The sequence below is a fragment of the Salmo salar genome, chromosome 28 (genome assembly GCF_965601325.2).
Source record: "Salmo salar chromosome 28, fSalSal1, whole genome shotgun sequence".
In the NCBI taxonomy this organism is placed as follows: Eukaryota; Metazoa; Chordata; class Actinopteri; order Salmoniformes; family Salmonidae; genus Salmo; species Salmo salar.
In genome coordinates this window covers 32,976,903-33,001,149 of record NC_138318.1, presented here as the reverse complement: position 1 = coordinate 33,001,149, position 24,247 = coordinate 32,976,903, and the positions used below count along the sequence as shown (strand labels likewise).

At 41.9% G+C, this 24,247-nt stretch overlaps 1 protein-coding gene across 1 annotated transcript; it reads left to right on the top strand.

Moving 5' to 3' along the window:
- The first annotated feature begins 717 nt into the window (after window positions 1–717).
- Window positions 718–12,973, top strand: LOC123731450 (transmembrane protease serine 9). Its single transcript, XM_045710256.2, has 10 exons — window positions 718–1,546; window positions 7,380–7,400; window positions 7,530–7,692; window positions 7,797–8,065; window positions 8,159–8,304; window positions 8,537–9,110; window positions 9,324–9,489; window positions 9,657–9,913; window positions 11,506–11,603; window positions 11,952–12,973. The coding sequence occupies exons 1-10, from the start codon at window positions 1,489–1,491 to the stop codon at window positions 12,318–12,320; spliced, it is 2,121 nt and encodes a 706-aa protein (XP_045566212.2). The 5' UTR covers window positions 718–1,488; the 3' UTR covers window positions 12,321–12,973.
- The last annotated feature ends 11,274 nt before the right edge of the window (window positions 12,974–24,247 follow it).

The window sequence follows — 24,247 nt, the reverse complement described above, 5'->3', positions numbered from 1 at the left end:
TAAAAGTCTGACCACTGAGTGTCTTTTCACAATAAAACAAAAAACAACAACATTCTGCCTTGAAGCAATGTGTTGAAAAACAGATTCTCATAATATGCAAATTATCGCACATTTAAGGATGGCTTGCCTCATTTGCATATTTTAATTTTAAAATAAATAAAACTTGTAATACAATTATATATTATATTTATGTATACTTTCAACTGGTAAAGTTTCAGTCAGATGACAGTAAGGGGAAAAAATCCCTATTAGCCAGTAGTGCCTGGCCTTAGTGGCCTTAAGTAGGAATGAGGATACAGAGCTTTATTTATCTAGAACAGCCACACCTTTTTCTTCAAAACAACCCAGGAGGAAGAGAAATCACTTTATCATATTATCTTTGTGAAACGGACTACCGTTTCACAAAGATAATATGGACTACCGGACTAATATGGATAATATGGACTAACGGACTACCGTTTCACACCCTGTTGTCTTTGGGTTTTTGATAAGTAGTATGCTTAGGACAACCCAACTATGACATCACCCAATTGAAGTTGACATTTAAAACGGTTAACCCATAACAGTCTAAGCCTTGTACGTGTTCCTTTCCACAGAGGGGTCGTATTAGTGTGTAGCCCAAACTGTTCGGACGCTACAGACCGAAGTTGGCAAATCAGCTGTACCAACTTCAGACTAGTCCCAAGACGCTTGTGGGGGTCACAGAGCAAACCGTTCTGATGCTACAGATGATTTTGTGAGAAGACCCATTTTCGGGATGTCTCATGTTCTGACAAACATCGCTCTAGCTCTGTCACCTTCCACAGCAGATGCGGAAGTGCGGCATCGACGGATGCAGTGGATTGAGACTCATCCAATACAAAAATCCAGATATGTCTAGTTTAAACTAACAGGTGTTTATGCTAATTAGATTATCATGGAGGCCCAGACATTGACTTTAGGGGGTTTTAAGGTAAGGGTTAGGATTAGGATTAGGGTTTAAGGTAGGTTCTTGTCTTGGGCATCGGTGGCAAAACTTAGTCAATGCTCCTAGACATGCAAAGTAGTATTTGGTGTGTTGATTTTAGTCTCATGATCATGCACTGCTTTGTTGTCGGGCAATGAAAGAAAGCACTGTTAACATCTACATGTAACATTTATCAGATACAGTTGTAAAATTACAACTAAATTAAAGTCTTGTAAAATTACAACTAAATTACAGTAGTAAAATTATTCTAAATTGGCAATGGTGTGATAAAAATAGTGCCGACATTATAACTCTGTAATGGAAACCAAAAAGCTAGGCTTGGGCTAACCATAGATTACAGCATTAGTTAAGCATGCTTAGAAGGAAGTGGACAGAGGGGGAAAAAATGAGACGAAAGGTATTTAAGGGACGTGTGTGTCTAGCAGGTAATGTGGTGTGTGGAAGGGAGGAGCTGAGAAAAGACAACAGAAGAGAGGGATGTTTAGGAAGTAAGATTGAGTCCAGGGTACCAACAAGAAAGCATGGCCTTCCTCAGGACTCTTTGTGTGGTGACCATAATGGTGACATTCCTGTCAAAAGGTAAGTAGTACAATTCTAAATGTATCGCTGTCTTTATCCTACAGCGTTCTTCATTTATACTCACCTGGTTTTAAAGAAATTCGCTACTAAGTTTATTTCAGTTTGTATATAAAGACATTTGGACTGAATTAATTAACTGAACTCAAATCGATTTAAAACTGCAATATGTAACTTTTTGGGCGACCCAACCAAATTCACATAGAAATGTCAGTTATATATATATATCTCATTCTCTTTGAAAGTAAGTCTAAGAAGCGAGAAAAGTAAAAGTCGTTTACCTTCGGGTTTATACACCAACTTCAAACCGCTGAAAATATTATATTTTGGGTTATGGAAAAGTTATTCACAGCGGTTTAGATGGAACAATGATTCTCTACACAATGTCTGCTTGTTTTGTCATATAAACTGAAATAAGGTGAACTATTAAGAATTTTTGCAACCAGGAAATGTTGGAGCGATTTCTGAGAAATGTAAGACTTACTGGGTAGGAAGATATGTTTCTTGTGTCTGTTGTCCTATAACTAGTTGGTGAAGGGAATGCATACCTAGCAGACTTAACTTTCAAGTTCTTCAAGTTAATAAGCCACATGTGTGCAGGTGGACAGGTATGTGTTTTCAAAAGTATTGAGTGAAGCAGAAATACTAACTGATGAAATTGAGGAAAGAAGAAAGGTAACAAGTCACACTGATACATCTAGATTCTAGTTTACAGGTAGGTCTATGCGTTTTCAAAAGTGTTGATTAAATTGGAGCCGAGGAGGTCTTAGTCAAGCAATTCAACATCTAGCTAAGATGTTTGGTGCAGTATTTCTCAAGTGGAAAAATGCGCATAAAAACGAGTCATTTCTCATTAACCTGTTATGGCTAGGGGGCAGTATTTTCACGGCTGGATAAAAAACGTACCCGATTTAATCTGGTTACCACTCCTACCCAGTAGAATATGCATATACTTATTACATATGGATAGAAAACACCCTAAAGTTTCTAAAACTGTTTGAATGGTGTCTGTGAGTATAACAGAACTCATTTGGCAGGCAAAAACCTGACAAGGTTTCAGGCAGGAAGTGACCTGTCTGACAAGGTGTCGTTCTTCTTGTCTCTGTTTATTGAAGAGTGAGGATTTTAGCTGTCCCGTGACACTTCCTACGGCTGCCATAGGGTCTCAGAAGGCGGTAAAAAGCTGAATCGTGGCTTTGCAGGCTCTGGCTGAAAAAAAGTAGCGCGTTTGGGTAGTGGCTGGTTACAGTACTGTGAGACTCAGGCTCGTGCCCGCTTCGACCGAAAGCTTTGTTTACTTTCCTCTGTTTAGCTAAAAGGAGATTCCCGGTCGGAATATTATCGCTTTTTTACGAGAAAAATGGCATAAAAAATGGATTTTAAACAGCGGTTGACATGCTTCGAAGTACGGTAATGGAATATTTAGATTTATTTTGGTCACGAATTGCGCCATGCGCGCGACCCTGATTTACCATTTCAGATAGTGTCTGGGACGCACGAACAAAACGCCGCTATTCGGATATAACGATGGATTATTTTGGACCAAACCAACATTTGTTATTGAAGTAGCAGTCCTGGGAGTGCATTCTGACGAAGACAACAAAAGGTAATCAAACTTTTATAATAGTAAACCTGATATTGGTGAGTGCTAAACTTGCCGGGTGTCTAAATAGCTAGCCCGTGATGCCTGGGCTATGTACTTAGAATATTGCAAAATGTGCTTTCACCAAAAAGCTATTTTAAAATCGGACATATCGAGTGCATAGAGGAGTTCTGTATCTATAATTCTTAAAATAATTGTTATGCTTTTTGTGAACGTTTATCGTGAGTAAATTAGTAAATTCTTAGTGAATTCGCCGGAAGTTTGCGGGGGGTATGCTAGTTCTGAACGTCACATGCTAATGTAAAAAGCTGGTTTTTGATATAAATATGAACTTGATTGAACAAAACATGCATGTATTGTATAACATAATGTCCTAGGGTTGTCATCTGATGAAGATCATCAAAGGTTAGTGCTGCATTTAGCTGTCTTCTGGGTTTTTGTGACATTATATGCTAGCTTGAAAAATGGGTGTCTGATTATTTCTGGCTTGGTACTCTGCTGACATAATCTAATGTTTTGCTTTCGTTGTAAAGCCTTTTTGAAATCGGACAGTGTGGTTAGATAAAGGAGAGTCTTATCTTTAAAATGCTGTGAAATAGTCATATGTTTGAAAAATTGAAGTTTTTGTATTTTTGAGGAATTTGTAATTCGCGCCACGCCTATCATTGGATATTGGAGCAGGTGTTCCGCTAGCGGAACGTCTAGATGTAAGAGGTTAAATGACAGCAAACACTTCCCACTGGGCAAAAACTGATTGAATCAACATTGTTTTCACATCATTTCAACCCAAACAGTCAAAGTGATGTTGATCAATGTAAAAGAGTAAGCAACTTCTTACGACAACCCGATCCCGTCACCGGGACTGAGTTTGACAATAGCCAGTGAAAAATCAGAGCGCCAGATTCAAAACCACAAATCTAATAATTTCAATTTCTCAAACATAGGCCTATTTTACAACATTTTATAGATACACTTCTCCTGAATCGAACCACATTGTCCGATTTCAAAAAGGCTTTACAGCGAAAGCAAAACATTAGATAATGTATGGAGAGTACATAGACACAAATAACCACACAGCCATTTTGCAAGCAACTAGATGCATCACAAATACCCAAAACACAGCGAAATGAAGCACTAACCTTTGACGATCTTCATCAGATGACACTCCTAGGACATCATGTTACACAATACATGCATTTTTTGTTCGATAAAGTTCATATTTATATCTAAAAACAACGTTCAGAAAATATTTTCCCTCAAATACTGCCGGTGAACAGCACTACAATTTACAAAAATACTCGTCATAAACGTTGATAAAATATTAAACTGTCATTCAAAGAATTATAGATGAACATCTCCTTTATGCTAACGCTGTGAAAGATTTCAAAATAACTTTACTGGGAAAGCACACTTTGCAATAATCTGAGTACTGCGCTCAGAAAAATACACTACGCAATACAGATAGCCGCCATTTTGGAGTCATCTAAAATATTAAATAGCATTAGAAATATTCACTGACCTTTGATGATCTCCATCAGAAGGCGCTTCCAGGAATCCCAGGTCCATAACAAATGTTGTTTTGTTCGATAAACTCCATAATTAATGTCCAAATAGCTCCTTGTTGTTCGCGTGTTCAGTTCAGCTACTCATTTTACATTTCAGTCATTTAGCAGATCCAGAGCGACTTACAGTAGTGAATGCATACATTTCATTTCATGCATTATTTTTTTTGTACTGGCCCCCCGTGGGAATCAACCCCCACAACCCTGGCGTTGCAAACACCATGCTCTACCAACAGAGCCACAGGGAGGCTCTGTTGGAAGCGCGCCGAAAATTTCACGACGAAAAGTCAAAAAAAGTTATATTTACGTTCGTTCAAACATGTCAAACGCTGTAAAACATCAATCTTTAGGGCCGTTAGAATGTGAAAATTCAGTAATATTCCAACCGGACGAAACCAGTGTCTTGAAAAACGTTTTGGAACAGAGCTACCTCTCGCGTGAATGCGCGCCAATGAGCTGATGTCCTTCCCTGGGTCACCAACTTCCCAGCCTTCTTGTTCGGTCTCTGTTCATTGTAGATGCCTCAAACAACTTTCTAAAGACTGTTGACATCTAGTGGAAGTGCACAGTGATTACTGAGTCACTGTGTGTTCGATAGGCAATGACTTGAAAAGAGTCCACCCATCAGATTTCCACTTCCTGGTAGGATTTTTCATCAGGTTTTTGCCTGCCATATGAGTTCTGTTATACTCACAGACATCATTCAAACAGTTTTAGAAACTTCAGAGTGTTTTCTATCCAAATCTACTAATAATATGCATATACTAGCTTCTGAGTTTGAGTAGGAGGCAGTTTAATATGGGCACGTATTTCATCCGAACGTGAAAATACTGCCCCCTACCAATAAGAGGTTATTAAGGGAATATCATATTTTTTTTCACCCAACTTTTAACCTTATCCAATGACATGGTGACGTTTTTGTTGATTTCACGTTGTATTCACGTTAGTTGACCGTTCAACCAAAGTAAATCCAAACTAGACATTGAACTGTCGTCTGTGCCCAGTGGGTTCATGTTTCCACTCCTACTAGAAGTAGTACATTTGACCAGTCACCGACAAAAGGGCGTAGACTTCAGCTAGCGAACTTCGACTTGCCTCAATCATTTTTTGGTGTGCACGAAGAGCCGAAAAAAAACCTGCCGAAGTCCAAAACAAAAACGTCATTAATATATGCGCAAACTGTTTTGGCTGGGAAGCATACGGTTGAGCTAACGTGCGCTATTGTGATTAGCATGACATTGTAAGTAACAAAAAAAAATCCCAGGACATAGACATATCTGATATGGGCAGAAAACGTACATTCTTCTTAATCTAACTGCACTGTCCAATTTACATTAGCTACTACAGTGAAAGAATACCATGCTATTGTTTGAGGAGAGGGCACAGTTATGTACTTGAAAATGTATCATTAAACTAATTAGGCACCTTTGGGCAGACTTGAACAGCAATGCAATGGTTCATTTGATCAGTCTAAAACGTTGCACATACACTGCTGCCATCTAGTGGCCAAAATCAAAATTGAGCCTAAACTGCAATAATACATTTCAAAGATCATCAAAAAATGCATGTTTTTTCCTTTGTATTATCTTTTACCAGATCTAATGTGTTATATTCTCCTAGATTTTCACAAACTTGAAAGTGTTAGCTTTCAAATGGTATCAAAAAAGTTTAAAAAAATGGTATTTGATAAACAATAGATAAGTAAAGAAATAAAATAAAAAGCTGTAAAATGACAGTGAAAATAACAGTAGCGAGGCCATATACAGGTGGTACAGCTACAGAGTCAATGTGCGGGGGCACCGGTTAGTCGGGCTAATTGAGGTAATATGTACATGTAGGTTCAGTTAAAGCAACTATGCATAGATGATAAACAGAGAGTAGCAGCAGCGTAAAAGAGGGTTGGCGGGACACAATGCAAATAGTCCGGGTTGCCAATGTGCGGGGGCACCGGTTAGTCAGGCTATGAGGGAGATTTTGGCCTTGTCGGGTGTCTGAAGTACATCCTGTGCGTCCTGCTTGTTGAAGAAAAAACCTTTGTCTAATCTGAGGTGAGGGATCGCTGTCGTGATATCCAGAAACTCTTTTTTTCCGTAAGATACGGTTGCAGAAACATTATGTACAAAATAAGTTACAAATAACATGAAAAAAACACATAATAGCACAATTGGTTTGTCGCCGTTAAACTGCTGCCATTTCTTCTTCCGCCATCTTCAGGTCCTGAGCTACAGGCAGTTAGATTTGAGTATGTCATTTTAGGCAAAAAAAAAAAAGGGTCCGATCCTTAAGAGGTTTAACAATCAGTGTTATAACAATTGGTACTTATGCTGACGTCAGTCGGTATGCTCACTCTGATCAGTATGGGACAGTATGTACACTCTTAGAAAGAAATAGTTCCAAAAGGGTTCTTTGGCTGTCCGCATAGCAGACCCTTTGAAGAACCCTTTTAGGTTCCAGAGAGAACCCTCTTGGGTACCATATAGAACTGTCTGTGGAAAGGGTTCTACCTGGAATGCAAAAGGGTTCTTCAAAGAGTTCTGGCGTGGGGACAGGCTAAGAAATCCTTTTAGGTTCTAGATAGAACCAAGTGTACCCAGTGAAAATGCCAGGGTTTGGATAAAGAGAGTAAGGGAAGGATTAAGGGATTTCCTTTTCTTTCTGTTTTGTATTTCAGGCTCTCATTCACAGCTGAGTGGTAAGTCCTTTTCACCACTTACCTATATTCTCTAAACATGATTAAAACCTTTTATGATGCACTGTCACACCAATGTGACCTATTCAACAAAAACCTTCCAAATAACCCATCATTCTCTATCACTGTTAGTGTGCGGAACCCCTCCTCTTAACACTAGGATCGTGGGGGGTCAGGATGCTCCTGCAGGGAGTTGGCCATGGCAGGCCAGTCTTCACAGATTAGGCAGACATTTTTGTGGGGGATCCCTCATCAATAAAGAGTGGGTGTTGACTGCTGCTCACTGCTTTTCCAGGTAAGGATTTGCAGGATTGTGGGATATATTTAACCCTAACACCATACCTAATCGAACATAATTAAAAATAATACTGTTACATTTTTATATATTTACTCTCTCAGTACCAGTACATCAAATTTGCTGGTCTACTTGGGTCGTCTGAGCCAGCAGGGCTCCAACCCCAACGAGGTGACCCGGACAGTCACTCAGATCATCCGCCACCCCAACTACACCAAAAGTACCAGTGACAACGACATGTGTCTGCTGAAGCTCTCCTCCACTGTGACTTTTACAAACTTCATTCGGCCAGTCTGCCTAGCTGCACCAGGCAGCTCCTTCCATGCTGGGGCTACTAGCTGGGTCACCGGCTGGGGCAGCATCAGCAGTGGAGGTGAGTGCTGTAGCTTGCTTTAAGTGCTGCTGATGATGGATCAGAATTCTGATAGGTATTATGTATGTTGAGGAATACCTGTTTTCTCCTCAGTGTCCCTGCCCTCACCACAGACCCTACAGGAAGTGGATGTGCCAGTAGTGGGGAACAGGCAGTGTAACTGTAACAATGGAGTTGGTTCCATCACTGACAACATGATCTGTGCTGGTCTATCAGCAGGAGGAAAGGATTCCTGTCAGGTAAAATCTCTTGGTTATCTTCTTTGTTTATTACAATGTGGGCTAATGACACATTCATAATCTGTGTCTGGTTTCTCAGACTCAGATTATACCTAGCCTAGTCCTAAACTGAAAAGCACTTTAATTAGAGATTATCCATTAAAAGTGCTTTTTAATTAGTGTCTGAAAAACTGACCCATTATGTTTCATAAGAAAATCTAATCTCAGTGACTGTAAATCTGTCAATGCATAGGGGGACTCAGGAGGTCCAATGGTGAGCAAACAGGGTACTCGCTGGATCCAGTCTGGCGTTGTGAGTTTTGGCAACGGGTGTGCCCAGGCAAATCTCCCAGGAGTGTACGCAAGAGTGTCTCAGTACCAGACCTGGATCAACACCCAGATCACCAGTGCCCAGCCAGGCTACGTCACCTTCTCCTCCAGTGGGACTGATTCTGACCTCAGTGTCTCCTGTACTGGTCTTCCAGCCACATCCACCACCACAACTGCACCTACGACCACCACTACCACCAGATCTGCCCCTAAAACCACCACCACAACCACCACTACCACCAGAACTGCCCCTAAAACCACAACCACCACCACCACTATCACCAGAACTGCCCCTAAAACCACCACCACAACCACCACTACCACCAGAACTGCCCCTAAAACCACCACCACAACCACCACTACCACCAGAACTGCCCCTAAAACCACCACCACAACCACCACTACCACCAGAACTGCCCCTAAAACCACCACCACAACCACCACTCCCACCAGAACTGCCCCTAAAACCACCAGAACTGCCCCTAAAACCACTGAAAGTAAGTGGATTTACTTCCCTCTGTGAAACACACAAATTGCTGCCTCCTCTCTGAGCCACACCCGTCTGTTACTCCTGTTGTAGCTTTAGCCAACATATCTGTAACTCTCCATTTGACCACATCCAAACGTTAGTATTTATCCCTCTCTTTAAATCGACACTCAGCCAAAAGTCAGTCCTGACTTCTATAGCGCTTCTCTCCCTGTTTCTGCAGCCGTGGTGTGCGGCAGTGCCTCTTTGAACTCCCTTACTGGTGGGGGCTTGGCCTCAGGGGGAACCTGGCCCTGGATAGCCAGTCTGCAGACAAACGGAACACACGTCTGCGGGGGCACAATGGTGGCAGAGGACTATGTCATGAGCGATGCTGGGTGCTTCTCCAGGTAACACACTCCACTTGTATGTAAACGGGTGAGTTGGTCAGATGCATATGGTCAGATCTCCATCACTTAGTACCTTGGTGCTCAAGTTGAACCAAGGACCTATTTAAATAGAAGGTATCGGTAATGCCAAGCTAAAGTTCCCCAACTTCACTATTCCCACCTCCCAGTCAGTCCAATGCCTCTAAGTGGACCGTGATCATGGGTCGTCTGAAGCAGAACGGCTCCAACCCCAACGAGGTAACCCTGAAAGTCATCAACATCACCATGAGCAACTTGACGGAGAACAACGTGGCAATCCTCCGACTGGCCAGCCAACCCACATTGTCTGACTACATCCAGCCTATCTGTGTGGACCAAGGAAGCAGCACCTTCAGCATAGGGACTCAGTGCTGGGTGGCTGGCTGGGGCAGGGGCCAGGGTGGAGGTGAGTCAGTGTGTAATACTGGAACAGACTAACACTTCTGGCATGCCTCTGAAACTAAGCAGGGTTGGTCCTGGTTGGTCCCTGGATGGGAGACCAGATGCTGCTGGAAGTGGTGTTGGAGGGCCAGTAGGAGGCACTCTTTCCTCTGGTCTTAAGAAAAGAACATCCCAATGCCCCAAGGCAGTGTTTCGGGACATTGCCCTGTGTAGGGTGCTGTCTCTTGGATGGGACGTTAAACAAGTGTCCTGACTCTCTGTGGTCACTAAAGATCCCATGGCACTTGCCTGCCTGTCCAGCATCACTACTCTGGACAGTTCTGATTTAGAATATGTGGACAAATACCTAGGTGTCTGGTTAGACTGTAAACTCTCCTTCCAGACTCACATCAAACATCTCCAATCCAAAGTTACATCTAGAATTGGCTTCCTATTTCGCAACAAAGCATCTTTCACTCATGCTGCCAAACATACCCTCGTAAAACTGACCATCCTACCGATCCTCGACTTCGGCGATGTCATTTACAAAATAGCCTCCAATACCCTACTCAATAAATTGGATGCAGTCTATCACAGTGCCATCCGTTTTGTCACCAAAGCCCCATATACTACCCACCACTGCGACCTGTACGCTCTCGTTGGCTGGCCCTCGCTTCATACTCGTCACCAAACCCACTGGCTCCAGGTCATCTACAAGACCCTGCTAGGTAAAGTTCCCCCTTATCTCAGCTCGCTGGTCACCATAGCAGCACCCACCTGTAGCATGCGTTCCAGCAGGTATATCTCTCTGGTCACCCCCAAAGCCAATTCCTCCTTCGGCCGCCTCTCCTTCCAGTTCTCTGCTGCCAATGACTGGAACGAACTACAATAATCTCTAAAACTGGAAACACTTATCTCCCTCACTAGCTTTAACCACCAGCTGTCAGAGCAGCTCACAGATTACTGCACCTGTACATAGCCCATCTATATTTTAGCCCAAACAACTACCTCTTCCCCTACTGTATTTATTTTGCTCCTTTGCGCCCCATTATTTATATTTCTACTTTGCACTTTCTTCCACTGCAAATCTACCATTCCAGTGTTTTACTTGCTATATTGTATTTACTTCGCCACCATGGCCTTATCTCCCTTATCTCACCTCATTTGCTCACTTTGTATATAGACTTATTTTTCTACTATATTATTGACTGTATGTTTGTTTTACTCCATGTGTAACTCTGTGTTGTTGTGTGTCAAACTGCTTTGCTTTATCTTGGCCAGGTCGCAATTGTAAATGAGAACTTGTTCTCAACTAGCCTACCTGGTTAAATAAAGGTGAAATAAATAAATAAAATAAGAGTAGGGGTGTTAACCCTGGTGTCCTGACTAAATTCCCAATCTGGCCATCATGTCCACCTAATCATACCCAGCTTCCAATTGGCTCATTCATCCTCTCTCCCCTGTAACTATTCCCCAGGACATTGCTGTAGATGAGGATGTGTTCTCAGTGAACTTAACTGATAAAATAAATGTGTTCTTTTATTAAAATAAAATAAATGTGTTCTTTTAAAACTTGTGATTTTCGTCCTGTATTTCCTATTCCGTCTTGTTTCTTAGCCGAACAGAACTTGCAGCAGTCCCAGACCTCTGTGGTGGATTGTGAGAGCTCTGGCTCCTCTGATAACATCTGCACTGCTGCCTTGGACCTTCGACAGGTACAGATGGGTCCGACAAACAAAGCAAACGCACAATAATGGCTTTCAAATGTTGACTCAGAAGTGTCAACTGGTTTACAGCAAGGATGGTTGAATTATGTCTGTTTAGTTATTGAGGATAGCTCTGCAACTGTTGGGATGTGATGTATTTGACTTTGGCATCTCCAGAATTGGCGTCAGCAGAGACTGCCTGATGGTATGACATTTAGATCCACCTAGTGAGGACAGTCCCAAGTTTCATAATGATCTTCCAATTAAGTAGCTTGGTAGGCAACCAGTCTGGTTGTCTATCTGACATGACAATGCTGACCTCTCCCCCCGTGTGTTGGTTCTTCTCTCTCCCCATAGGGTGAAGGGGGTGGTCCTCTGATGTGTAAGCAGGGTGATGCATGGTACCAGGCTGCTGTGTTGACTGTCGACAGCAGCAACAAGACCAGCTCCAGCAAAACACGATGGAGCCGGAGTCCTCGCTCCTCCAACATCCAGGTCTTCACCAAAACCGCTCGCTTCCAGAATTTCCTTCAGACTACTGTGGGCACGTTCCCTTCACCCGTCACTGCCAGAACCCCCATCAATGACACCAACACTGCCAACAGCACAACTGTCAGTGCAACTACCGCTGTCGTTACTTCTGCCAGTGGGGCAACTCTGGCCCACTCATCCCTGGTCCTACTCTTCTTGTCTCTCTCTCTCCTACTGTTTCTTGGTCAAGCCTGATGCCGCTGAGAAGTCACCTTTATGTAAACCTCTGGCAATAGGATCTAGATGTGCTCTGTTTGAAGTATGTACCCTTGCGCTTAATATATTGCTTCTCTAGAATAGAGTTTAATCTTGGTTAATCCAGAACTAAAATCTTGCTTAATTTGGTCAGCTGCGTGATTTAGTTCTGGGTCCATGTGTTTCAAATTGAGAGTTTGGGTTTGCGATGTCTCCACCCTTTGCAAAAGGAAACTCTCAGCCAAAGCACTGACATTTAATCACCGCCTTCGCCCAATCCTGATACGTCCAAATGATCAGTGAGGAAAACCTAAACATTGTAACTACTGCTGCTCGTTATCCGATGAATCCCATTCCGTCACAACAGATTATTTGGTTTATGTGCAGGATTTGTCCACAAACAATGCCTGGTCTAACGCTGTCTACTGAAAAACAGAAGGTTTATCTCATCTAATTGTTTATTTATTCTGACTGGATTGAAATATGAAACTGCCACTGTAATCAGTTTGAGCTCACAAGTATTCTCTCTTTGTAGTCTATTATCAAGTCTATGCAGGTCAGTATTTCATGTTATGAGACAGATCAGGAAATGATTTATTTAAATGTAATGACTTGATCTACTGTTGCATCTGGAAATAAAAATGATGAATGAATTGTCTAGTTATTTTTTTTATTTCCAATAAACAGCAGAATTTATATAGACTACACACATTTTGTAGTGCAGCCAAACGATTGCGTCAAATGTGTTTTATATCAGTTGTACAACCTGAGTGATTACTATAGGTCATAGATTATAATCAACGTGAAAATGTAATCTTTAATTCCGTATTAAGAGTTACATTACAGTATATCCTTTATATAAACAAAAATCCAGAAAAAATAAATAAAAATATCAATAGAAAAGCAATATCTGTCTCGGTCATGTCCTTTGATATCTGTCTCGGTCATGTCCTTTGATATCTGTCTCGGTAATGTCCTTTGATAGCTGTCTCGGTAATGTCCTTTGATATCTGTCTCGGTCATGTCCTTTGATATCTGTCTCGGTAATGTCCTTTGATATCTGTCTCGGTAATGTCCTTTGATAGCTGTCTCGGTAATGTCCTTTGATAGCTGTCTCGGTCATGTCCTTTGATATCTGTCTCGGTAATGTCCTTTGATATCTGTCTCGGTATGTCCTTTGATAGCTGTCTCGGTCATGTCCTTAATCTGTCTCGGTAATGTCCTTTGATAGCTGTCTCGGTAATGTCCTTTGATAGCTGTCTCGGTCATGTCCTTAATCTGTCTCGGTCATGTCCTTTGATATCTGTCTCGGTAATGTCCTTTGATATCTGTCTCGGTCATGTCCTTTGATAGCTGTCTCGGTAATGTCCTTTGATAGCTGTCTCGGTCATGTCCTTTGATATCTGTCTCGGTAATGTCCTTTGATAGCTGTCTCGGTCATGTCCTTAATCTGTCTCGTAATGTCCTTTGATAGCTGTCTCGGTAATGTCCTTTGATAGCTGTCTCGGTCATGTCCTTTGATAGCTGTCTCGGTCATGTCCTTTGATATCTGTCTCGATAATGTCCTTTGATATCTGTCTCGGTCATGTCCTTTGATAGCTGTCTCGGTAATGTCCTTTGATATCTGTCTCGGTCATGTCCTTTGATAGCTGTCTCGGTAATGTCCTTTGATATCTGTCTCGATAATGTCCTTTGATAGCTGTCTCGGTCATGTCCTTTGATAGCTGTCTCGGTAATGTCCTTTGATATCTGTCTCGATAATGTCCTTTGATATCTATCTCGGTCATGTCCTTTGATGGCTGTCTCGGTAATGTCCTTTGATAGCTGTCTCGATAATGTCCTTTGATAGCTGTCTCGGTAATATCCTTTATCTGTTTCGGTAATGTCCTTAATCTGTCTCGGTAATGTCCTTAATCTGTCTCGGTAATGTTCTTTATCTGTCTCGGTAATGTCCTTAATCTGTCTCGGTAATGTCCTTAATCTGTCTCGGTAATGTTCTTTATCTGTCTCGGTAATGTCCTTAATCTGTCTCGGTAATGAACTTAATCTGTCTCGGTCATGTACTTTGATAGCTGTCTTGGTCATGTCCTTTGATAGCTGTCTCAGTCATGTCCTTTGATGGCTGTCTCGGTCATGTCCTTTGATACCTGTCTCTGTAATGTCCTGTGATGAGCTGTCTCTGTAATGTCCTGTGATGAGCTCCAGCCTGTGTCGGATCCATGTTCGTCCCAGTCAAAGGAAGAGAAGTCTCCACACTGTGTAGGAGCTAACTGTGGGAAATGTCCACCTCCAATTCACCACAAACACTCACACACACAAAATATGAGAAACACACAGGACACAAATAAGAAAGACATAAGACACACACACAATATATGATAAAAGCATGCAGGCACACACACACACACACACACACACACACACACACACACAAACTTTGACTCACATGTTCACTGTTGCAGCCTATTGCTTTGATCCTATTGCTCTGAAAGTGATCAATAAAAATAAAATAAAAAATATGTACTTCTATCGATTTCAAAATGTATATAATTATTCAAATCACTATTAGTCAGTATCATCTTCTAATATACAGATGTAAGTCCCTTTCTTTCCAATATATTTATCCCTCTCATTGATTATTTAAGCATTAAGGCATGAGAACCTGGGGATTATCGTTTGACAACTGGATTTCGCCTTGGGCCTAAGAACAGCTCTTAGTTGGGAGTTATCCCACGATAATCCCCGGGTTTGAGGGCCGTATTGCTTTATAAAACGGTTGGCAACATACAGTGAGCTCCAACAGTATTGGGACAGTGACAAAATATTTGGTTTTGGCTCTGTACTCCAGCACTTTGGATTTTAAATGATATAAAGTACAGACTGTCAGCTTTAATTTAAGAGTATTTTCAGCACTTTTTGTACATAGTCCCCCCATTTTAGGGGCCCAAAAGTATTGGGACAAATTCAGTTCTCTGTGTATTAAAGTAGGGAAAAGTGAATTATTTGGTGCCAATTTTCATAAACAGCAATGACTACATCAAGCTTGTGACTCAAAAAAATTGTTGGATGCATTTGCTGTTTATTTTGGTTGCGTTTCCAAATATTTTGTGCCCAATAGAAATGAATGGTAAATAATGTATTGTGTCATTTTGGAGTCACTTTTATTGTACATTTTAATAGAATATGTTTCTAAACACTTCTACATTAATGTGGATAATCCGTAATGAATCGTGAATAATGATGAGTGAGAAAGTTAGACGCACAAATATCATACCCTCAAGACATGCTAACCTCTCACCATTACAATAACAGGGGAGGGTAGAATTTTATATCATACCCCCAAGACATGCTAACCTCTCACCATTACAATAACAGGGGAGGGTAGAATTTTTATCATACCCCCAAAACATGCTAACCTCTCACCATTACCAATAACAGGGGAGGTTAGCATTTTATATCATACCCCCAAGACATGCTAACCTCTCACCATTACAATAACAGGGGAGGTTAGCATTTTATATCATACCACCAAGACATGCTAACCTCTCACCATTACAATAACAGGGGAGGTTAGCATTTTATATCATAACCCCAAGACATGCTAACATCTCACCATTACAATAACAGGGGAGGTTAGCATTTTATATCATACCCCCAAGACATGCTAACCTCTCACCATTACAATAACAGGGGAGAGTAGCATTTTGTTTTGGGGGGGGGGGGGGTATGATATTTGTGCATCTAACTTTCTAACTTTCTCACTCATCATGATTCATTCCGGATTATCCGTAATCATGGTAGCATCCACATTAATGTTGAAATGTTTAGGGACTGGTCGAAATGTATGCAATTGTTACCCGTAGCAAAATGGGGAGGGTCATGCTTTTTCATTTTCAGTTAGGGGGAGGGTTTAGTAGTTTTTTATTTAGTCCAGGGGAGGGTCATGTCATTTGTAATAGATACAATGTCAGTATTTGTCAGCATTTTGGAAATTAGTTATTGAATTCTGCTATGTGTAGAGACATCATTTATAGATCGGCAGGTGAGGGTGCTCTCGAGTGGCTAGATGTTCTTTACCATTCGCCCATCAGATTTGCCACTAATGCTCCTTATAGGACACGTCACTGCACTCTATACTCCTCTGTAAACTGGTCATCTCTGTATACCCGTCGCAAGACCCACTGGTTGCTGCTTATTTATAAAACCCTCTTAGGCCTCACTCCCCCCTATCTGAGATATCTACTGCAGCCCTCATCCTCCACATACAACACCCGTTCTGCCAGTCACATTCTGTTGAAGGTCCCCAAAGCACACACATCCCTGGGTCGCTCCTCTTTTCAGTTCGCTGCAGCTAGCGACTGGAACGAGCTGCAACAAACACTCAAACTGGACAGTTTTATCTAAATCTCTTCATTCAAAGACTCTCTTACTGACAGTTGTGGCTGCTTTGTGTGATATATTGTTGTCTCTACCTTCTTTCCCTTTGTGCTGTTGTCTGTGCCCAATAATGTTTGTACCATGTTTTGTGCTGCTACCATGTTGTGTTGCTACCATGTTGTTGTTAGGTTGTGTTGCTAACATGCTGTGTTGTCATGTGTTGCTGCCTTGCTATGTTGTTGTCTTAGGTCTCTCTTTATGTAGTGTTGTGTCTCTCTTGTTGTGATGTGTGTTTTGTCCTATATTTATATTATATTTATTTTATTGTTTTTCATCCCAGGCCCCGTCCCTGCAGGAGGCCTTTTGCCTTTTGGCAGGCCGTCATTGTAAATAAGAATTTGTTCTTAACTGATTTGCCTGGTTAAATAAAGGTTAAATAAAGGTGAAATTAAATAAATAAATAAAATGTGTAACTTTGGTGTACAACCCTGCTCTCTCTCGCTCCCAGCTGGCCGAGCATTTCGCTTTTACCTATCATTGGCTGTTTGATCAGTCCCTCTTTGTCCTTGACATATTCAGAACGTGGGTGTGTAGATTATCTGGTGAATCAAATAGCGCTTGTAGTGATAAGATGGGGAGCTAGCGCGCAACAAGAACAGTGGCAGAAATGCTGCGCTCAAAACAACTGGGAACTCGGAAATTTCAGACTTCAGTGTGTTCAAGACAACAGAGTTCTGGGAAAAGAACTGGCTCCGACTGGGAAAATTGTTTTGAACTGTCATCCAACTCTGAATTCAGCCGGAAACTCAAGCATCTTTCTAGAGCTCCAACTTTCAGACCTGAAGATCATTGACGTCGTGATTTATCCTTGAGTTCCCAGTTGTCTTGAAAGCGCCAACAAAATCTGTGATTTATCACAACAACAAGCATGGTGTCGCACAATTACGCAAGGACCACAGCTCATGAAAAAAAGTTATCTTCTCAATAATTTAAGGGTTTCTTTGCACTCTCTCTGCTGAAGAGAGTCTAGAAAAGTTCAATGGAATTTTGGAGTCGAAATGTGATGATTCCTCAATGTGGAAAAAGTAATTGGATTAAATTGGGTGTTGGAGCAGTTGCTAACTAATGGGGAGGACAACAGTCCATGTGGATTAAATAAAATATATATATATTTCACCTTTATTTAACCAGGTAGGCCAGTTGCTAACTAATGGGGAGGACAACAGTCCATGTGGATTTAAAAAATATACAGTGCCTTGCGAAAGTATTCGGCCCCCTTGAACTTTTCGACCTTTTGCCACATTTCAGGCTTCAAACATAAAGATATAAAACTGTAATTTTTTGTGAAGAATCAACAACAAGTGGGACACAATTATGAAGTGGAACGAAATTTATTGGATATTTCAAACTTTTTTAACAAATAAAAAACAGAAAAATTGTCCGTGCAAAATTATTCAGCCCCTTTACTTTCAGTGCAGCAAACTCTCTCCAGAAGTTCAGTGAGGATCTCTGAATGATCCAATGTTGACCTAAATGACTAATGATGATAAATAGAATCTACCTGTGTGTAATCAAGTCTCCGTATAAATGCACCTGCTCTGTGATAGTCTCAGAGGTCCGTTTAAAGCGCAGAGAGCGTCATGAAGAACAAGGAACACACCAGGCAGGTCCGAGATACTGTTGTGGAGAAGTTTAAAGCCGGATTTGGATACAAAAAGATTTCCCAAGCTTTAAACATCACAAGGAGCACTGTGCAAGCGATAATATTGAAATGGAAGGAGTATCAGACCACTGCAAATCTACGAAGACCCGGCCGTCCCTCTAAACTTTCAGCTCATACAAGGAGAAGACTGATCAGAGATGCAGCCAAGAGGCCCATGATCACTCTGGATGAACTGCAGAGATCTACAGCTGAGATGGGAGACTCTGTCCATAAGACAACAATCAGTCGTATACTGCACAAATCTGGCCTTTATGGAAGAGTGGCAAGAAGAAAGCCATTTCTTAAAGATATCCATAAAAAGTGTCGTTTAAAGTTTGCCACTAGCCACCTGGGAGACACACCAAACATGTGGAAGAAGGTGCTCTGGTCAGATGAAACAAAAATCAAACTTTTTGGCAACAATGCAAAACGTTATGTTTGGCGTAAAAGCAACACAGCACATCACCCTGAACACACCATCCCCACTGTCAAACATGGTGGTGGCAGCATCATGGTTTGGGCCTGCTTTTCTTCAGCAGGGGCAGGGAAGATGGTTAAAATTGATGGGAAGATGGATGGAGCCAAATACAGGACCATTCTGGAAGAAAACCTGATGGAGTCTGCAAAAGACCTGAGACTGGGACGGAGATTTGTCTTCCAACAAGACAATGATCCAAAACATAAAGCAAAATCTACAATGGAATGGTTCACAAATAAACATATCCAGGTGTTAGAATGGCCAAGTCAAAGTCCAGACCTGAATCCAATCGAGAATCTGTGGAAAGAACTGAAAACTGCTGTTCACAAACGCTCTCCATCCAACCTCACTGAGCTCGAGCTGTTTTGCAAGGAGGAATGGGCAAAAATGTCAGTCTCTCGATGTGCAAAACTGATAGAGACATACCCCAAGCGACTTACAGCTGTAATCGCAGCAAAAGGTGGCGCTACAAAGTATTAACTTAAGGGGGCTGAATAATTTTGCACGCCCAATTTTTCAGTTTTTTATTTGTTAAAAAAGTTTGAAATATCCAATAAATTTCGTTCCACTTCATGATTGTGTCCCACTTGTTGTTGATTCTTCACAAAAAAATACAGTTTTATATCTTTATGTTTGAAGCCTGAAATGTGGCAAAAGGTCGAAAAGTTCAAGGGGGCCGAATACTTTCGCAAGGCACTGTATATATATATATATATATATATATATATATACTGCTCAAAAAATAAAGGGAACACTTAAACAACACATCCTAGATCTGAATGAAATAAATAATCTTATTAAATACTTTTTTCTTTACATAGTTGAATGTGCTGACAACAAAATCACACAAAAATTATCAATGGAAATCCAATTTATCAACCCATGGAGGTCTGGATTTGGAGTCACACTCAAAATTAAAGTGGAAAACCACACTACAGGCTGATCCAACTTTGATGTAATGTCCTTAAAACAAGTCCAAATGAGGCTCAGTAGTGTGTGTGGCCTCCACGTGCCTGTATGACCTCCCTACAATGCCTGGGCATGCTCCTGATGAGGTGGCGGATGGTCTCCTGAGTGATCTCCTCCCAGACCTGGACTAAAGCATCCGCCAACTCCTGGACAGTCTGTGGTGCAACGTGGCGTTGGTGGATGGAGCGAGACATGATGTCCCAGATGTGCTCAATTGGATTCAGGTCTGGGGAACGGGCGGGACAGTCCATAGCATCAATGCCTTCCTCTTGCAGGAACACACTCCAGCCACATGAGGTCTAGCATTGTCTTGCATTAGGAGGAACTCAGGGCCAACCGCACCAGCATATGGTCTCACAAGGGGTCTGAGGATCTCATCTCGGTACCTAATGGCAGTCAGGCTACCTCTGGCGAGCACATGGAGGGCTGTGCGGCCCCCCAAAGAAATGCCACCCCACACCATGACTGACCCACCGCCAAACCGGTCATGCTGGAGGATGTTGCAGGCAGCAGGACGTTCTCCATGGCGTCTCCAGACTCTGTCATGTCTGTCACATGTGCTCAGTGTGAACCTGCTTTCATCTGTGAAGAGCACAGGGCGCCAGTGGCGAATTTGCCAATCTTGGTGTTCTCTGGCAAATGCCAAATGTCCTGCACGGTGTTGGGCTGTAAGCACAACCCCCACCTGTGGACGTTGGGCCCTCATACCACCCTCATGGAGTCTGTTTCTGACCGTTTGAGCAGACACATGAACATTTGTAGCCTGCTGGAGGTAATTTTGCAGGGCTCTGGCAGTGCTTCTCCTGCTCCTCCTTGTACAAAGGCGGAGGTAGCGGTCCTGCTGCTGGGTTGTTGCCCTCCTACGGCCTCCTCCACGTCTCCTGATGTACTGGCCTGTCTCCTGGTAGCGCCTCCATGCTCTGGACACTACGCTGACAGACACAGCAAACCTTCTTGCTACAGCTCAAATTGATGTGCCATCCTGGATGAGCTGCACTACCTGAGCCACTTGTGTGGGTTGTAGACTCCGTCTCATGCTACCACTAGAGTGAAAGCACCGCCAGCATTCAAAAGTGACCAAAACATCAGCCAGGAAGCATAGGAACAGAGAAGTGGTCTGTGGTCCCCACCTGCAGAACTACTCCTTTATTGGGGGTGTCTTGCTAATTGCCTATAATTTCCACCTGTTGTCTATTCCATTTGCACAACAGCATGTGAAATTTATTGTCAATCAGTGTTGCTTCCAAAGTGGACAGTTTGATTTCACAGAAGTGTGATTGACTTGGAGTTACATTGTGTTGTTTAAGTGTTCCCTTTATTTTTTTGAGCAGTGTATTTCACCTTTATTTAACCAGGTAGGCCAGTTGCTAACTAATGGGGAGGACAACAGTCCATGTGGATTTAAAAAATATATATATATTTCACCTTTATTTAACCAGGTAGGCCAGTTGCTAACTAATGGGGAGGACAACAGTCCATGTGGATTAAATAAAATATATATATTTCACCTTTATTTAACCAGGTAGGCCAGTTGCTAACTAATGGGGAGGACAACAGTCCATGTGGATTTAAAAAAAAGAATAATAATAATTCACTTTTGTTTAACCAGGTAGGCCAGTTGAAAAAAGTTCTCATTTAAAACTGCGACCTGGTCAAGATAAAGCAAAGCAGTGCGACAAAAAACAACACAGAGTTACACATGGAATAAACAAAAGTACAGTCAATAACACAATAGAAAAATCTATAAACAGTGTGTGCAAATGGAGTAAGGAGGTAAGGCAATAAATAGGCCATAGTAGTGAAGTAATTACAATTTAGCAAATTAACACTGGAGTGATAGATGAACAGATGATGATGTGTAAGTAGAAATACTGGTGTGCAAAAGAGCAAAAAAAGAAATAAAAACAATATGGGGATGAGGTAGGTAGTTGGAGTCCCAAGAAAAGCGAGATTAGGCCTACAATAGCTTGTTGTATACTTATGTAGAGCATTTTATTAACTACTACAGCATGCTCTTGCTTGCTGAATGTAAAAAGCAGAAACCAAAAGAACTGGGGCGTATTCATAACGCCTATTCTATTATTAATATTATTATTATTATTTTATTTATACTATTATTATTATACTATCGTTGATAAGGGCGCAAAAGCAAGCTTTTCACTGTAAAGTCTACACCAGTTGTATTCGGCGCATGTGATAAATACAGTTATTGCATCATGAAGCATTCAAAACAAGACTTTTAAGAGGTTATTGTCTTGCTCTTTACTGTAATCAGAGGACTAATATCAATGCTATGCATGCTGTCTCTCTTGGCTAAAATGCCTTGGCAGCCAGGCCCACCCACTGGGGAGCAAGGCCCAGCCAATCAGAACGAGTTTTTCCCCACAAAAGGGATTTATTATATAGTTTGTGGCACCATTCTCAGTAAACTGAAGACACTGTTGTGCATGAAAAGCCCAGGAGGCCGGCGATTTCTGAGATACTGGAACTGGCGCCTGGCACCGACAATCATACCCCGGTCAAAGTCACTTAGGTCACTCAGTTTTCCAATTCATTCTTGACGCCTGTCTGTCTGCTCGATATAGCAAGCCACGGCCACGTGACACTGTCTGTAGGAGTGATCCATTTCTGTGAATGGGGTGGTGTACCTAATAAACTATAATAAAGTATATATGTAAGCAATAAGCCCCGAAGGGGTGTGTTATATGGCCAAAAGATACCACGGCTAAGGGCTGTTCTTATGCACGTGCTTGGACACAGCCCTTAGCCGTGGTATATTGGCCATATATCACAAACCCCAGAGAAGCCATATTTTCTATTAAAACTGGTTACCAATGTAATTACAGCAGTAAATATAAATGTTTTGTCATACCCGTGGTATACGGACTGATATACCATTGCTTTCACCCTATCAGAATTCAGGGCTCAAACCACCCGGTTTATAATCCCTTAATAAGAGGCAACAAAGAGACCAAAGTTAACCCTGAAGGAGCTGCAAAGCTCCACAGCGGAGATTGGAGTATCTGTCAATAGGACCACTTAAAGCCGTACCATCCACAGAGCTGGGCTTTACGGAAGAGTGCCCAGAAAAAAAGCCTTAATAAAAAGATGAGCCAACACGTTTGGTGTTCGCCAAAAGGCATGTGGGAGACTCCCCAAACGATGAGACTAAAATGTAGCTGTAACATACCCCAATGTAATATACTCCAAGAGACTTGCAGTTGTAATTGCTGCAAAAGGTGGCTCTACAAAGTATTGACTTTGGGGGGGTGAATAGTTATGCACTCAAGTTTTTCTGTCTTATTTCTTGTTTGTTTCACAATAAAAAAATATTTTGCATCTTCAAAGTGGTAGGCATGTTGGGTAAATCAAATGATACAACCCCCCCAAAAACTATTTTAATTCCAGGTTGTATGGAAACAAAATAGGAAAAATGCCAAGGGAGGCGAATACTTTCGCAAGCCACTGTACACGTGTATAGTTAGATGTTGATGTTACAGCACATAAACAGCAGAGGGCGCTACAGGACTCTTGTCCCACTCAGTTTTACAGCTCAACTACAGTTCCTGTCCTGGCCAGTCTAGTGAGATACTGTAGATCCAGCTAATGTATTGATTACGCTCTCACTCTGTTCAGTCAGGTGTGGGTGTGCCTGCATGTGTATTTGAAAAGGCCTTTAGGCCTCTTACTCTCAGTCACTTTCATCTCCTCTCCTTCATTTGTGTCCTCTCCTTCATTTGTCTCTTCTCCTTCATTCCTCCAGTCTTTCAGAAATCTGAAAACACAAGATCAACTCGAATCGAATCAAATTATATTTGACACATGCGCTGAATACAATGCTTACTTACTATAAGCCCTTAACCAACATTAGCGATGGGTTCCGTTGGGACTATGACAGGGACGTGGACACCTCTTACCTGCACACAATGGAGCCAGGACGGGGTCAAGGCAGCCTACATCCCCCCCACCTCACCACCCACCCCACACACTTCATAGCTACTGCTACACACATAATGTACACATTGCCTGCACCAGTGGTTCTCAACCAAGGGTACTAGGACCCCTAGGGGTACTTGGCCTATCCACAGGGGGTACTTGAAAAGACTCATGAGTCCATAGACTTACTGATAAAATGCACGAGTGGTTACTTTCAGTTGGGGGTGCAGTAACTGAAAAGGTTTGGGAACCAGTAGCCCCACACCTACCACACATTCTCTAACCAAATTGGATGAAGATGCCCCTGCTTTCAAATGAAAGTAACCATTTTCGACCACTCCCTCTATTTTTCTCGCAACATATAAATACTGCAAATGTCTACATACAAGGTGTCCAAATGGATGGGATACCCGATGTCACGCAATCCTCTACCATGCCAATTTGATTTATTTTACACGTGTAGGA